The following is a 12,503-nucleotide window of genomic DNA, read 5'->3' on the forward strand; positions in this document are numbered from 1 at the left end:
TCCTTCCGAGGAGTGGCTGGTGGGTTTGAACAGTCAGCCTTCTGGTTAGCAGTCAAGTGCCTTAGGCACTATGCTACCAGAGCTCCTAGGCAATGTATGGCATTGGGCAAATCTGCAAAAGAACTTTCAAGTGCTGAGGAGCAAAGACGTCTCCTTGAAGACTAAGGTGCACCTGACACAAGCTATGGTATTTTCAATCACCTCATATGCATGTGAGATTTAGACAATGAATAAGGAAGACCGAAGAAGAGTTGATGCTTTTGAGTTGTGGTGTTAGCAAAGAATGCTGAAAGTACCATGGACTGCTAAAAGAACTAATAAATCTGCCCTGGAAGAAGTATAGCCACAGTGCCCCTTGGAAGTGAGAATGGCCAGACTTCATCTCACCTACTTTGGTAATGTAAGAAGGGACCATTCTCTGGAGTAGGATATCATGCTTGGTTAAGTGGAGGGTCAACAGAAAAGAGGAAAGCCCTCAGCAAGATGGATTGACACAGTGGCTACAACAATGGGTTCAGGTATAGCAAGGATCATGGGGCTGGTACAGGACTGGGCAGTGTTTCATTCTGTTGTACATAGGGTCACTATGAGTCAGAGACAACTCGACGGCTCCTAACAACAACAACAATGTGGTGTGAGGCAAGGATCCTGTTTCATTTTTCTGCATTTGGAAAGCATCATTATCTTTTGCAAAATTGACAACCATATAATCCCCCATAAACCTTAAGCCCCTTTTTTAGCCCTGAACTTTCAGAATAGATCAGCAAAACTGAAGATTTATATATTATGCTGAAAAAATTATTAGTTACCATTCTTTTTTATGTTTCAGTCACTGAATTATGTACACTGTACAAATACTCTTATTTGAGCCTAACACTAAAATTAATAGGTGATTGGCTTTACCCCATTTTATAGATATGAAAGGTAAGCCTTAAAAAGGTTTAGTAATTTATTAGAAAATGTCATAAATAAAGTTTGAACCTGGGTCTGCCTGGCCCAGGAGTCCCTGGGTGGCACAAATGGTAAACACTCAACTACTGACTGGGAAGTTGGCAGTTCACATCTACCCAGAGGGGCCTCAGGAGAAAATCCTAGCAATCTGCTTCCTAAAGGTCACCCATTGAAAACTGCCCAGAGTGGTTCTCCTCTGAAACAAATGAGTTAGAATAAACTTGATAGCAACTGTTTTTGCCTGACCCAAAGCCTATTCACCATCCACTGTACTGCGTATCTCCCTCCCACCTCAGTGGACAGGACAGACACATAGCTCCACCTTCTACAGGATGCAGGAGGTAATCTACATAAATGGCTCTACTCCCTCCACATGTCTACAGATGTTTTCTCTTTGTGACCTTGGGCAAGTCATTAACATGTCTGAGATTGTTTCCTCATGTGGTAATAAAAATACTAGTAGCACCCCCTGCAGCACTATCTTGAGAATTAAATGAGACAATGCACATAAAGCAATCAGTACCGTGCCTGGCACACAATAAAGGCTTGATACTTACTAGCTACAAATATATATATGAAAACAAGAAGGAGCCCTCATGGTGCAGTGGTTAGAAGCTGAGCTGCTAACTGAAAGGTCAGCAGTTCAAACCCACCAGCTACTCCACTGGGAAGAGACCTACTGATCTACTCAGCAAGGATTACAGCCTGAGAAACCCTATGGGGCCCTGCTACTCTGGCATAGAGTGTCACCATGAGTTGAAATTAGCAGCACACCACAACAACATGAGAACAAGGCTTGACAGAAAAGAAGGTAACAAAGTAGATCAGTCTATCTGGTAACTGAAGAGAGAAGGAGGGGAATGTATTGAGGCAGGTTGGAGGCTGGAAGAGACAATGTAGGAAGGAAGAAAGGAATGTGGTTAGTAGTGGCAACAGGCAGGGGAGCCTGGCTCCAGAGCAAACACTGTTTTTGCAGTAAAGAGCCTTTCCTAATGAGCCAATCTGTCTCTACTTCTATTGGCATCCTGGGAACTAGGGTGCAGCAGAGATAATTTGCCTCATGCTCGCCTCTCCCCTGCCCCCCAACAAAGCACCATTACCTCCAGCCCATTACATTAGCCTTTATCAGTCTGGGAAGCTCTCAGTCATCCTCCATGAGCTGCAATAATTTCAGCTAATTTCTTAAGTGTTCTAAGAGCCTGTGATGTGTTATGAGCCTAGTAATTGTTGACTGGTTCCTTTTCTGTTGTGGCTTGATTTCATACCTTGTATCTGAGCTGATGCGTGCTCTGGGTACTTTATTACAATGAAGCTCTTTGCAAAGGCTCACATTAAAAAATAACATTAAATACTGAGGTTGTTTTAAATCAGAGTTTAATTTTTCCACCATCTTCTGTTATTCTTATTAGGAAGCCGTGCAGTTCTTCATAAAGATAGTGACCTACAGTGCAAAACTTTTGAGCAAATACAAAATAGAGAATTAATGATGAAGCTGTTTATTTTTAGAGAAGTCTTAAGAATGAATTACAAAGTGGTAACCTGCGCACCCAAGGGGGAGGTGATGGTCATGGCATTGAGACACTTGGGAAATTGACTCCAAGTTTTCTCAATGCATTTTTTCTTACTCATAGCCTCTGTGTTCCCTAGGGAGCTGGTCAGAGCCACAGTGGCTGAACTACCTAGAAAGTCTCCAGGAGAACAGTAAGCATGTCTCCCAGCACTCCTTTCTCTCCACCCCATATATGTGGCCACTTCTCCTTCAGCCTGGTGGCCTCTCTGAGAGTAAAAGGTCCAATTCAGCTACTTGGTCATACTGGGCATACTTGGCTATCAGGGGTCAGGCATAGAATCTGGTTTCTGTGTGAAAAATCGACCCTGAAATTCGCTCTTTAACCTGTCATCCAGCTATATGACTGGCTGTTGTTTAGATAAGCTGCTAAAGTCCATTGGCATCTTCTTGTCAGCAGTAAGCAGGTGAGTGCAAAGTCTGTTCCAGAGAGACTGCAGGGGCTCAGTGGCATATTGGGCTCATGCTGTCCTTGGCATCCATACCACAGGGACTGTGACTTCTGCCTATCACTGGGTGTCCTGGAGCCCTCAGGATGGGCCCAGGGGTAGGGTCAGCCATGGTCCCGCTGTAGTTACCCCTCTGTCCTATGTTCTCCATTGACCCGTTACTAGTTAGGACTTGGTTGCAAACTACTGAAAACCAACTCATACCAGACTCAGGAAAAAAAGGAAATTTCACATAACTGAAAAACCCAGAGGTTGGGAATCTGTAGTTCAGGCCCAGTTAGATCCAGGGGCTCAGTGTCATCAGTCCTTCATCTCCCTGTCTCTCTTTTTCTCCATTCCTTAGCTCTGCTCTGTATTCGTAGGCCTCTGTGGGCTACAGTTCTCAGACACTCCAGGCGTGCATCCTTGTAGCTCAGCTACACCAAAAAGAGAACACATTCTTTCCCAAGGTTTTAAAAAAAGTCCTGGGTTTTGAGCCTTTTTGGACCAACTTAGATCACATGCCTGTGGTCAGGAAGATAACATGCCCTGTCACCAAAAACACATGGCCCATGAGTGGTGAATGGATGATTCCCCAAGGGATGATTAAGGTGCTATTACAAGAAAAAGAAGGAACAGATACTAGAAATCCCAAGACAAGAAATGTCACTGTACTTAGCTTTTGCATTCTCTGCTGAAAGGAAGAATTTCCAAGCTATTGTGTCATTTTACCCATACTGGCGAATTTTCCTGGGTAGGAGAACAAAGTATGTAAAGAAAGGGCCTTGAGATCCCTTTATAAAGTTAGTGCCAAGGGACTTGACAACTGTTTTATTTTTACTTCTATCCCTTCTGGATAGTAATCGGTACCTTATAGAATTCCTTGAGGTTGGAGGTGTCCTAACACTCTTGGAAATACTTGGGCTGGAGAAAATCAAGGAGGAGGACAAGAAGGAATCCATCAAGTTACTTCAGCTTATTGCAAACTCCGGCAGGAAGTACAAAGAGCTCATTTGTGAAAGCTATGGTAAGTACTATGCATGACGAAGGTGTTGAGTCTCTGTCTCCCTGGGCGCTTGAGTGAAATGGTGGCAGCACCCGCTATTGCTATAGGAAAACATCTTGGAACTGTTTGCACAGGAAACATTTTGTACAGTGCGACTCAATTAACTCCCGTCTAATTACCACCAGAAAACCCAGATTTAGGATTATCCTGATTGTTCACTGAAATCTTTCAGTGGTGGTTTTGAAAATACTTCTCCATTTTTAATAATACTCTTTCATGAATCCATTCAATAAAGGTTTATTGAACAGTTGCCTAAAATCCTTTGTGGAATTAAGTAAGATATGAATAACTCTAGAAATAAAATTATTGAAAACCTACTCTGTTCTAGGTATATATTAAGGTGCAGGGGATACAAAAATAAATAAAATGCAGTCCCTGTCTTCAAAGAGCTTACAGTCTGGTGAGAAAGGTAAATAATCCAGTGTAATCTATCAAGCGCTATGAGGCATGTAAAAGAGATGCCATCCCCCATGCATCTCTTTTATCAAAGCACTACATTTGGCATGTCTAGGCTGAAACCCAAGGAGGGGTTGCTATGAGTCGGGGCCGACTCAATGGCAAACAACAACAACAACAACAGGCTGAAACAAGGAGCTTTGGTGGCATAGTACCTAAGGCATTTGACTGCTAACCAGAAGGCTGGTGGTTCAAACCCACCAGCCACCCCTTGGAAGGAAGGTTGGGCAATCTACTTCCCAGCGATACCACCTCGGAAACCCAGGGAGGGGTCACTATGAGTCAGATTTGACTCGACGGCAGTGAGTTTGGTTTTTGGTTTTGGAGGCCGAAACAAAACCCTCCAGCAACATAACTATAAGGAGAACAAGAAAGTGGTGAGAACTGAGCCTTAATTTTGCTTTGATTGAACAGCCTTGGTTGAATGGATCTTAATCCTATTACTTCATATTACATAATCTTGAGTGGGGATTGTTTTCATGAATCCCTTCCAATTTAACATTTCCTCTGTTCTTTACTCAGGTGTCCGATCCATAGCAGAATTTTTGGCCAAGTCTAAGTCAGAAGAGTGCCAGGAAGAAGTGCAGGTTTTGTTGGACGCATTGGTCCATGGTAACCCTAAATACCAGAATCAAGTATACAAAGGTCTGATAGCTTTGCTGCCCTGTGCATGCCCCAAAGCTCAGCAGCTGTCCCTGCAGACTCTCAGGACCGCCCAGGTGAGCCTGCGCTGCACGGGTCTGTGATTCTGATTCAAATGCAGTGATCTTACAATTACCTTCCGCAGTTGTACTCCACACAGCATGAGAAGCAGAGCTCAGCTCCCCGCTGCATGTCTGCTGTTCAATCAGCGTTACTTCCAGAAGGCCAAGGCAGGGCACAGAGTTCATGTCTCCCAGCAGAGTGATTTGTCCTGTTTACTTAAGGATCAGAAAGATGTTGGTAGACTTAAAAGTGGTTGAGACAAGCAACAAGGATGATGAAAGGACTGTAGAAAAGATTAAAGGAGTCAATTTGATAGGGAAAGAATCTGACAGCACAACAATAGTCCCAGGTCTCTAGGGCTTGGGAAAGCTCCTTTTACTGCCTCCAGTCCTTCTCTCAGACTTCACCCTAGAATGGGAAGGAGGTCAGATTTGGATCATGGTGTGGCAATCTACTTCCATAGTCACTCAAGGGCACATAACAACAACAACCACATTGTGCCTTAGGCACTATGCTACCAGAGCTCCTTGATGTGGGCCTTAGTCATGCTTTTTTTTTTTTTTATTGTGATTTACTCTGGTGGTGTAGTGCCTAAGGCATTTGACTGCTAACCAGAAGGCTGGCGGTTCAAACCCACCAGCCACTCCTCAGAAGGAAGATGGGGCAATCTACTTCCACAGTGATACTGCCTCGGAAACCCAAGGAGGGGTCACTATGAGTCAGATCGAACTTGACAACAGTGAGTTTTTATTGTGATTTGGGTGAAAGTTTACAGAGCAAATTTTATTTTCCATACAGCAGTTCATACACATTTTGTCTCATGACATTGACTGCAATTCCCCACAATGTAACCTTAGTAATGCTTTTGTTGATTTCTTTTAAATTTCCCAAATGGTTCTCGCTCCTAGCTAAATGTAGGAATCACTACTCAGGACCTATAGCAAAGCTACCCATAAAGGTTGGAAGCTCCAGAGAGAGGCCCAAGATGAAGATTTTAGTTTTAATTTTATGAAATTCAGTTTGAATTTCATTGATAACTGAAGCCACAGAAGATCTCCCAGGTAGAATATGCTGAGTAAGAAGAGAGCAGGCGTGGATCAAATGAAGGATACCTGCAATATTTAAGAGACAGGCTGAGGAAGAAGATCCAGCAAAACAGATACTATTATCATCATTATCTCCACGGTGTCCATTTGTTAAGTGCCTCCTCCAGGCCAGGCACTGAGTCAGGGGCTTACTTACATTATGCCTCTTAGTCTTCATAATAGGTGAGGGAGGAAATAGTACTATCTTCATTTTAAAGATGATGGAACTGAGCCTCAGGGAGGTGTTCAGTGACTTGTCTAAAGCTACACACTGAGTAGAAGGTATTTACTTGTTCTGGTTACCTAATGCCTCTCTGAGAAGAAATATACCACAAATGGGATGGCCTTAACAACCAGGAGTTTATTCTTACAATTTGGAGGCTTTAAGTCCAAGTTCAAAATGCCCAGCTCTAGGGGCTGGGTGAAAGCCCCTCACTCTGCCTCCTGTTCCCGGCCCACTGGAGCTAGAGGCGTTTCTTCACTCAGACAGCTGCTGGCTGCTGAGGCTGAGAAGCCCCAAGGTTGACAAGTAAAAAGGCACAGTCCTGATGTTACCAAACCACATGGCAGGCCCTTAACTTAAGTCCATTGTAAGTCCCAAGGTCGGCAGAGCATGCCAGGCTGCTGTGCAATGACACGGCTACATGCAGGGTCCAAGCGTGCCATAGGCTAGAGATCATTCTCAAAGCTTCTCCTTATATACAGGAAGCAGACCACATACCCAAAGGCAGCTACTCAGCTGCTCCCAGTAGATTCCACCATGGAGTTGTGTCTCATCATGGGGAATACTACATCCAGCTGGCCAGCCACTCAGCCAGGCCCAGCCAAGTTGACACAAAAACATAACCACCACATTACTAAATAGGCAATTAAATCCAAGTCTGTCCACCTCCAAAGGCCTTATTCTTTCCACATAACTCTCTGCTTCTTTGAAAAAGAGCAATAAAAGTGATAGAAGGAAAACAGGAGAAATGGGGCTGTGAAAATCAAGGGAAAGAGTGTGCATAAGAGGGTGATTGGCTGGGTCAAATGCAACAAAGACATTGAGTATGGATAGAATAGAAAGAAGGCCCTGGAAGGAAGAGTTTTGGTGAATTAGGGGACAGTGTCTCGGGACAGGAGAATGAAATTGCAGCATCCTATCAAAGAATGAACGGAGGATGAAGAACCGGCTTCTCTTGGGAAGGTTAGGCATAAAGGGAAAAGAAAGGAAAATAGCAGTAGCAAGCAGGGCAAATACAGGAGAAAGATAATTTCACTAAATATGGGCAAACTTGAGGATGTTTAAATGCTAAAGGAAAGGAACCAATGTACAGTTAAAGATTGAAGAGGCAGAAAAGAGGGGTTGACTGACTGGGTGAGGGTCCTGAAGAAGAGAAGATTTTAGGACCTTAGAGTTAGAAGAGAAGTCCTGGTGGCACAACAGTCAAGTGCTCATCTGCTAACCAAAATGTCTGTGATCTAGCAGCTCCATAGGAGGAAAAACCTGGCGATCTGCTCCCGTAAAGATTACAGTCTACGAAACCCTATGGGGCAATTCTACTCTGTGCTGTAGGTCACTATAAGTCCTAACTGATAGCACACAACAGAGTTAGAAGAATTCTAAAAAGTCTCACGATTAATTCTACTCTCCCTGCCCTGTGTCCTTCGTCCCGTGGCCAAGGTAGCAGTCCTTGTCACTGTAGCTCTAGCAGCAATTACTTTCCTAGTTGAGCCAGGAAGCCTCAGTGCCTCCTGAGTTAGAGGGTTCAGTGGCAACCTCAGCAGATTCTTAGATTCTTGGGTGCCCATCTCTGCCCCTTCTCTCTAAAAGAAAGGTATATTGTAGGGCCTAGACCTAGGGACCCGCCACTGCCCTCCCTTTCCCCCTTTCATCCAAGGCACGTACCTGTTTGGAAGTCTGCTTTTCAGTTCTTCCAGGTAGACAAGATCAAAAGAGTAACCATGTTCTGTTGTCTGTCTTATCAGTCAATCGTTGGAACCACACACCCTAGCATCGTGGACTGTGTGCTGAAGGTGCTGCGCACAATGCACCTGGAAGTCCAGTATGAAGGTAAGGGAGGCAGCAGGGTCTGCTCCAGATCACAGAAGGTGGCAGTAAGAACTAGGCACATTACCCATTTGCTATTGAGTCAATTCTGGCTCCTGGCAACCCCACTTGTGTTTGAGTAAAACTGTGCTCCATAGGGTTTTCAATGGCTGATTTGTCAGAAGTAGATTGCCAGGCCTTTCCTCTGAGGTGCTTCTTGGTGGACTCAACCTTCCATCCTTTGGATTAGCAGCCAAGTCCATTAACTGTACCAGCCAGAGACTCCTCAGAAGTTTAGCTCTTAGAAGTTTCCTCTTAGTCACAAAGAGCCTTGTTGTTGAGTGTCCTGGATAGCCTCACCAGATCAAAGATGCTAGTTCAATACTGACTGATAACTTATTCAGAAATGATAGTCATGTTCTGTGCTACAAATCAGCCATACAGTACTTTAACAGTTGTTAGAGTCTGCCTGGGTCCAGAGCTGGCTGTAGTTCCTGATCTATGTGCTGTTTCCTCTCTAAATAGAAACACTCTGAGGAATGTCTTTATTTTTCTAAGAAACTCAATTGGATAGCAGTAGTATTAATACATTTTTATTTGTTGAGTGCCTCCATGTGCCATCCCTTTTCCATGCTTCATTTCATTTAATTCTCAAAATAACCACAAGAGTACAGAGCCTGGCACTTTATTAGGCATTTGAATGTTCAAATGAATGATTGGTGGAGGTAGGTATTTTTATGTTTTTTGAGATAAAACATCGAAGTGCAGAAGATTAAGTATGTGTATTAGTATCTAGGGTGACTGTAAGAAATTATCACAAACTTAGTGACTTAAAACCACAAAAAGATACTGTTTGCAGTTCCAGAAGCAGGAAGTCTGAAGTCAAGGTGTCAGCAGGGCCATGCTCTCCAAAGGCTCTAGGGGAGAATCCTCCTTGTCTCCTCTGGTTTCTGGTAGCTCCAGGCCTTCCTTGGCTTGGGGCTGCACGACTCCAATCCCTGCTTCCGTCTTCACATGGCCTGTCTTCTCCTTGTGTCTCTCCTCTATGTGTCTTTTATAAGGATGCTTGTCATTGGATTTAGGACCTGCCTAGATAATCCAGGATGATCTCATCTTGAGATCCTTAACTTAATTACATCTCAAAGACCCCCTTTCCAAATAAGATTACATTTACAGGTTCTAAAAGGTGGACCTATCTTTTAGGGGGACATCATTCAACCCACTACAGTACCCTTCCCAAGGTTACACAGCTAACTGGATTCAAACCACCAAATCCTCTGACTAAGCACATGTTTTAACATGTACCACATGCCAGGTATTAAAGGATGTTATTTCCTTCCTTTCCCTATATAAGTTCAGAAAGGGGAGATACTGTTTTAACAGGACGAACAAGAAAGGGTTCACTGAGAAGGTAGCATTTGAACTGAGCCCTGGAGAATGGGAAGAATTTTAGAAGGTAGAAAGGAGCAGAGGAGGCCATTCTGGAAAGGGAAATGGTATAAACAAAGGTATAGACATAGGGAAGTATAAGATGTGTCTGAGGAATGATGGCAGATCATGTAGTTTCACTAGGAAACCCAGAAAAGTAAGCTAAAGCCAAATTAGGAGCACCTTGAATGCCAGGTAAAGTCGTTGGCACTGTCTCAGCAGACAGCATGGATCCATTGGAATGTAAATTTATGAACAGGTAAGTGGCAGAGGTAAAGCAAGGCATCAGGAAGATTGACTGGGCGGTAGTGTGCCCAAGTGGGACACTTGAGAATGGAGGCAAGTTGGGAGGCCTTTCCATTTGTTCAGGTAACAAAATAAGAAGGTGCTGGGCCAACTGGGCACAGGAGGTCCCGAGGAGAGAGAATAGACAGGATGGAACTGCCTGGGTGAGGAGAATGAAGTGGCTTATGGAAGGAGGAAGGGCAGGGCTGAGGCAGCCAGGACAGGGAGGTCCGTCAATCAAGAAAGATCTGGGTATCAATAAGTATAGGATCTCCTGTGCCCAGGGTGTTAGGCTGAGCCCCAGGTCCAGGAAGTCTGAGAAAGGCGTAAGGAGCAGTCAGGCACTGGGGTTCAGGTATGCAAGTGAGGTCCTGGGGAAGGTCGACAAGGTCTGGAGGCTTTCTTCCAATTTAACAGGCAGTATTGAAAATAGAATGTCAGTCATATTATTCCTTCAGCGGCAGTATCAATTTTATGTTTGCTTGACCCCTGCAGCAATGTGTGGGTATGTGGGCCTTGTTTGTTGGAAGTAACCCTCTGATGAAATTACTATTGATTACCAGCTGCAGCAGAGTAGCCCAGCTGGGGAGGAGTTGCCAGTGAAGGGATGAAGTATAGAGGGGCCAAGGTAAAGGTCAGACCCAGTGGCAGAGGGTTGTTGGTGGCATTGGAGCTAGGGGACAGCCTGGCAGAGGAAGCATGTTAGGGAGCTTAATCTAACCACCCAGAGGAGAATAAATTGGGTAACACTGAGACCTCCCTCCCCCTACCCGCCTCGCTTGGCAAATGTGACCACTCCTACTCACCCATTGACACTCAGCTTGTGCATTTCTTTTCTAAGGCCTTCCTGACCCTGTCTCCAACACCCCCACCCAGAGAATCAGCCCCCTCTCTTTTGTACCACTCTGCCCCCCACCCAGACTCAGTACCTCCTTCCATTGGAGCAGTTATCTCCAAAATGGTAACTGCCCTTTATATAGACTGTGCACAGTTTCAGTGAACTGGTTTTTATCTTTATATCCTAAGTACAGTTCCTAACATATATTCGTTCCTCATTACGTTTGCTGAATGAATGTCTACTGCACATATGCACTGCATTAATGATTACTTGCCTGTATGCCTTTCTCCTTCAGACGTTAGAGCAACTCCAGGGCAGTGACTGAGTCTAATTTGTCTCCTTTTCCAGCTTAGGGCCTGGACCGTAATAGGTACTCAGTAGAGATCTGTTGAATAAATTAATGAAAAAGTGGTTTAGCTTCAGTTACACTAATGAACCACTCCAGAGCTGGAATGCCATGGCCCTCAGCTTCTTCCAATATCAGACCCAATTTAGACTCACTCTATGTTTATTAAATCACAGCTAACACTGGTAGAGGCAGAGGGAGGACAAAGCTTTGTCATCACCTTTTTGGTTTGATGTCTGCACCTGTGATAACAATGAAACTCTGGGCCTCAAAATAATCTCAGATATGCCAGATTCCTAACAAGTGCTCAAGAAATGTCAGCTGAATAAATATCTTGTTCTTCTTTTACCTGCCAAAAAACTTGTGGCTGTTGAGCTGATTCCGACCCATAGCGACCCGATAGGATAGAGTAGAACTGCCCCTTAGGGTTTCTAAGAAATCTACGGAACCAGACTGCCACATCATTCTCCTGTGGAGAAAGAAGCTTGTGGGTATGAACCACTGACCTTACAGTTAAGAGCCAAGCACTTAACCACTGTGTAACCAGGGCTTCTCTTCTTTTACCAGGCACCTCAAAGTATTCTTCATATAATTCCAAATATAGGGACTGTGTATGTAATTATTATCCAGTAGGGGGAACTATTTCACATGGTCTGTGGAGTCGAAGTTGAGAGAATACTGTATTTCCACAGAAACTCACGCAAATGCAGGGGAAGGAAGGTCTGACAGATCTTAGATACAGCCCCAGCAGTGAGTGACTGGAGAGGAACAGAGCTGAAGCTCTCTGCCTTTGAGGATACCAAATTGCCAAGACCAGCGTGAAATCCCCCAGAATGATGGCAACAGTTGAGGTAGAGGAAACTTGTGACCAAGAGGAGTCAGTGGATGATAGTGATGGGTAGAGCAGAGCTAGTGGTGACAGAGTTAAATGGACTGACTTTTAAAGGGCAGGATTTGTTTGTTTAAAAAAAAAAAAAAAAAACATATTTATTGGACATCTGTGCTGTGCCAAGAACCTATGCCAGGTACTGGGATTTTCTTTTATGTTTGTTTGCTTGAATTTCAAAACAAAAAACCCAAACTCACTGCCATTGAGTTGTGACCCTCATTGGGTTTCTGAGGCAGTAAATCTTTACAGAAGTCTATTGTCCAGTCTTCCTTCCATGGAGTGGCTGGTGGGTTTGAACCACCAACCTCTGGTTAGCAGTCGTATGCCTTAAGCCCTGGGCTGTCAGAGCTCCTTTTGCTTGTATTAGGAAGGAGGAAAATGGATGGTTCGGAAGGAGGGTGTAAGGAAGACATTGAGTGTACCTCCCATT

The 12,503-nt window shown here is 44.2% G+C and overlaps 1 protein-coding gene across 1 annotated transcript in view; it reads left to right on the top strand.

Moving 5' to 3' along the window:
* ARMH1 (armadillo like helical domain containing 1) overlaps positions 1-12,503 on the top strand; it is a 62,640-nt gene that overhangs the window by 15,732 nt on the left and 34,405 nt on the right. Inside the window, exons 2-5 of the mRNA XM_007953108.1 lie at positions 2,857-2,925; positions 3,807-3,973; positions 4,991-5,187; positions 8,227-8,311. Coding sequence (XP_007951299.1) covers positions 2,857-2,925; positions 3,807-3,973; positions 4,991-5,187; positions 8,227-8,311 — 518 coding nt within the window. The remainder of the gene's footprint in view (positions 1-2,856; positions 2,926-3,806; positions 3,974-4,990; positions 5,188-8,226; positions 8,312-12,503) is intronic.

The sequence above is a fragment of the Orycteropus afer genome, unplaced genomic scaffold (genome assembly GCF_000298275.1).
Source record: "Orycteropus afer afer isolate SDZICR_OR568_19922 unplaced genomic scaffold, OryAfe1.0 scaffold00370, whole genome shotgun sequence".
NCBI lineage: Eukaryota > Metazoa > Chordata > Mammalia > Tubulidentata > Orycteropodidae > Orycteropus > Orycteropus afer.